We start from the raw sequence: 4,871 nt of genomic DNA, 5'->3' as shown, positions 1-4,871 counted from the left end.
CCTTTGGGACCCACCACCACAATAAATTCAGAATTCAGATAAGCAAAAATTAAATTAATAATACAATTAAGAAGAAAAAACTTGTTGATATTTATATTGATATATTATAATAATTAATTAATTAATTGATAAAAGAATAGTAAAAGGAAGGAAGAAGAAAAGAAATGGAGGAAACAGCAACAGTACCAAAGTCTCTGATGGAGAATTTGTTAGGTCTTTTGAGGATTCGTGTGAAGCGTGGTGTTAATCTTGCTGTTCGTGATGTTCGTAGCAGCGATCCTTATCTTGTCATCAAGATGTATAATCAGGTTCTTTTCTTCAATTTTTCACTTTTTTTCATCACCATCCTCATAAAAATTCAATCTTTTTATTTTTATTTTTTATATTTATTGACCCCCCTTTATATTATTTTTTTCAAAAAAAAAAAAACTGTTAATTTTGAAAAAATTCTACTCAAAAAAGTTTCTTGCTTTTGATTTATTGAATCAAGGGCCCCCTTTATTTAATTTTTTAAATTAATAATTTAAAAAAAAATAAAGATTGTAGAAAAGAAAAGAGAAGAAATTGAGAAAAAAAGAGAAGAAAAATTGAAAGTATGAAAATCGATGATTGATTATCAATCTGAATAGTCTGTAGAATGTTCTGGCTAAGCATTCCAGGATTGTTCTTGGTTTTGAAAGCTTTTATAGAAGCAGTTTTAGTTGATTCAGTTACAACAAATTTAACCAACTTCTATGTTACTCTAATTTACTTTTAACTATATTTTAACTAACTAATTACAAATCAATTTGAATTACATTTAACATGCTCCCTAATTCAAAGAAAAAATAAAGATCGTAGAAATTCTACTCAATTTTCTTGCTATTGAATCAAGCAATTTTTTTTTTTGAAAACTGCTATTAATTATGAGAAAAATGAGTAGAAACAAGTTTTTGTTGTTGTCTATGTGAAGCATGAATACTTATATAGAGATACCAACCATGTCGGTACTATAATAATTTAAAAAATGAATTATTGAATATAATCAGTGAATCCGTGTTATGTCGATGACAGACACCGAGACACACATTCGATTAAAAGTGCTGATGTTGCAGATGTTTTTGTTGTTGTTGTTTCTTTTTATTGACAGTTGTGTAAGAAAAATTGTTAAATTCTATGAATGTTTGAAAGTTGATTAGGTTCTAGTTATTGAATGATGGGTTTCAAATGCAATATTTGTCTTAGTAGATACTGTTTTCTTTGTCTAATTATTATTCACAATCATAACACTTTTTGTTTTTGTTAAATTTTATTTTTCAGAAACTTAAGACTCGTGTGATTAAAAAGGATGTTAATCCTGAGTGGAATGAAGACCTTACTTTGTCTATTATAGATCCTAATCACCAAGTTTCATTGGTAAGTGTTTAAATTGGTTTTTAATGTCTTTATTTTCTTGTTTATAACAAAAATCCATTTCATTTAAATAGTTTTTGTAGTTAGATTCAAAAAAATCATCAACAAAGAACAAACACATGCATGTGAACAATTCTAGATTAATGTAATTGAACAACTATGTATACAATTTCATGAATTTCTTTGTTTTGATGCAACACAATGTTATCATTTTCACATTTTCTCCTTTGAAAATGAAAGTGTGTTGTCAAATAGTAACTATAACGTAGTGAAATTTGAACAAATCGCTCTTATTTTGTGATACGCTATTTAATACAAAGTGCATCATCGTTAAACTAGTTTTGATATTTTGCAGACTGTATATGATCATGACACATTTAGCAAAGATGACAAAATGGGAGATGCGGATTTCGACATCTCGGCCTATATAGAAGCCCTGAGGATGAACGTAACCGGACTTGCCAATGGCACCGTACTCAAAAGAATACAACCAAGCAACCAAAACTGTCTCGCCGACGAGAGCTGTATTTATTATACGAACGGCAAAATTATCCAAGATATGATCCTTAGATTACAAAATGTCGAATGCGGCGAAGTCGAAATCAGTTTGCACTGGATTGATCTTCCTGGTTCTAAGGGTTTATAATCTTATGTTATGTTTATTTAATAGCAACTTCATATATATAAACATAACTTATTTCTTCAACTATATATTGTTTTGTGAAGTTTGGTCAGTTTCTGAACTTGAAGTTATTCAAGTCTTTCTTATTGTATTCAGTTTGTAATGAATTTAGTACAGTTGAGAAATTTCTTTTTTTCATGCTTAGAAATTCATCCTCTTGTTTTTTTCCCCCTTCACATGTTGAATTGTTGAATTGAACACTTTTTTCTAGATATTCTGCATTAAACATACTCTCAATGTAAAAAAAATTTATATTATTTTTTAATTTAAATCGTTAGATCATTGAATATGTTTGACTTTTACAATAACCACGTCAATTTTAATTGATGTGAACAATCTAAACTATTTAAGTGGTTAAAATTTGAAGTTGGTTATTTTATTATCTAAAGAATTTGAATCCAACATATGTAATTTGTTTTGCAAGTGTTTTTTGAATGAGAAGGTTATTCACTTTAATTTTTCCCTTACAAGAAAATAAAAAGAGATATCAAATTCTTGTTAACATAAGTTACTTTTCAATCTCATGTATAAAACATTTTCAAAGATAGTTAAAGATGCTTTCAGAAAGTCCACCCTTGTATTAGTACTAATAAAGGCAACATATATTTTTCACAATGATACAAAATAATCCTATATCCTCTTAAATGAAATATATGGTAGTTGAAATTTAAGATAAAATATATCAACTTTTTTATTATTATTTTTGTTTATATTTTATTCTTCGGTGCACAGATGAATAAGATGAACTGGGCTGAGTAAGTACTATCTTTCTTCATTATTTTAATTTGGGCTATTACTTTTTACACCACTAATGTTTACTAAGCACACAACCATCCCTTTTTTATTGACTTGGCCCATAAGAGTCCAAGATAATCATAGATTTGATTCTTGTATGGTGAGAGTACCATTTTAAAATCAGGATTCTACCCTATACCCCCAAACTTAAACTTGCCATCCTCTTAAAACATATGAAAAAACAATTTTGCCATTTTAATCATTTTAAATAAGTTTTAAAATTGATAGTTTCAGAAGTTTCAAATTTTTAAAACTTTCAAATTTTCGAAATAAGATTACATTTCGAAAATTTGGAAAGTTTCGAAAATTTCTAAATCTGAAAAGCTTCGAAAGTTTCAAAATTTTCCTATTTCGAAAGTTTTGAATTATTTGAAAGTTTCGAAAATTCTAGAATTTTCTATTTTGAATTGTTCTAAAGTTTCGAAAATTCTAAAAAGAAGAGGTGAAAAAATGAGAAGTTAAACAAGCTGAAGAGCAAAATTATATTTTCACGTTGGGTGTGTGAGGTTTAGATATGATGGTACATGATAGAATCTCTTTTAAAATATCAATTGCGTACTATTACAATAGTTCTTTTTTTTTTTTTTTAATAATATTACAATAGTTAACTAAAAAAGTGATAGGTTTTGATAATTGCATAACTTTTTATTGAAAAACAATTTCATAGTTTATTGTATACACACATATGTTTTATAATTTAATCTATTAAGTTTTAAACTAAGGGTTTAATTTCAATACTATGTAACTGTCAAAAAAATTTACATTAATTGTTAACCAACTATAAATCATCTTATTAGAAACTTTTAAGGAAGTTATGATAAAATCATATATATTTTAATGATGTGAAGATTATTATTCTACTAAAAAAATTAGAATGGAGCGATAATATTTCAAGTAGATCTATAAGACCTTATGATTCATCAAACAGTTATAAAGTTATTTAACTTTGTCTAAATCCAATGGTTAATGGTATGAAAATTTATGATTGATTGATATCATACATAAATAAAAAATAAATAAATAAATAAATAAAAACATTTATACGGCCATATATCTATTAAATTCTTAAATTATTTATTATATTTTTTATTCAATAATTAAAACTTCAATGCAGGGAGAGTATTTTCTATAAGAACGTGTAGTTTGGTTCCTTGTCCAATGAAGTTAAAGCGAATGTCACCAAACTTAAAAAATTGAAAGGGGCATTATTGCCAATATTGATGAAAATGGGTTAAAGTTAATATATTTACTCATTTGGATTGAATGGATTGTTAAGGACAAACCATTCAAACTTTTTATTTCAACTTAATCAATTTTTTGTTGTTGACCATACCTAACCAATTTTAGGATAACCATGTTATTGATATAAATTATCTATTGATCTTGCGGATAATTAATATTAGTGTTGAAAATATCAAAATTTAAAAAGTCGAATACAAATTATCAAAATAAAATTTCCACTTTTAATTATCCGCAAAATATCAATTATTGATACAAATTATCTATTTCTAAAGATATTTGTTATCATTTCTTTATATATATATATATATATATATATATATATTATTTTTTATTTAAAATTATTTATTTTTTGATGAAGGTAATGCAATTTGTATTGGATTGAATTAGTTGATGAACATCCATCATAAACCCTAAGTTATAAACCAATCTTTACACAATTTAAAGTGGATTTAGTGAGTTAGAAGTCAACTCTTTATAGCCTCTAATTTTATTTCATTTCACTTGCAATTAAAATATAGTAGAATATTGTCATAAATAAAATCAACATCGAATATTGTGTTTGAAACATATTGTGAATCCACATAAATATGCTTTTACCATATCTACAATTTCAAACCTTTGTTAGTATGAAAGGAACACATTTTGTAGCATTCTTTTCTTTTCCAAAAGTTGGTCCCCTTATCTACAATCAAATTTCCCAATTCCCATTCAACCACATCAAAAACATGTTTGCAGCTGAATTTATCTCATTGCTTGCTCA

The 4,871-nt window shown here is 26.3% G+C and overlaps 1 protein-coding gene across 1 annotated transcript; it reads left to right on the top strand.

The window, feature by feature from the left end:
• Window positions 1-2,250, top strand: LOC101491515 (protein C2-DOMAIN ABA-RELATED 4-like). The gene is made up of 3 exons (XM_004512685.4): window positions 1-308; window positions 1,300-1,395; window positions 1,748-2,250. The coding sequence occupies exons 1-3, from the start codon at window positions 165-167 to the stop codon at window positions 2,036-2,038; spliced, it is 531 nt and encodes a 176-aa protein (XP_004512742.1). The 5' UTR covers window positions 1-164; the 3' UTR covers window positions 2,039-2,250.
• Window positions 2,251-4,871: the final 2,621 nt, after the last annotated feature.

The sequence above is a fragment of the Cicer arietinum genome, chromosome 8 (genome assembly GCF_000331145.2).
Source record: "Cicer arietinum cultivar CDC Frontier isolate Library 1 chromosome 8, Cicar.CDCFrontier_v2.0, whole genome shotgun sequence".
Taxonomy (NCBI): Eukaryota; Viridiplantae; Streptophyta; class Magnoliopsida; order Fabales; family Fabaceae; genus Cicer; species Cicer arietinum.
This window is presented reverse-complemented; position numbering and strand designations above follow the sequence as displayed.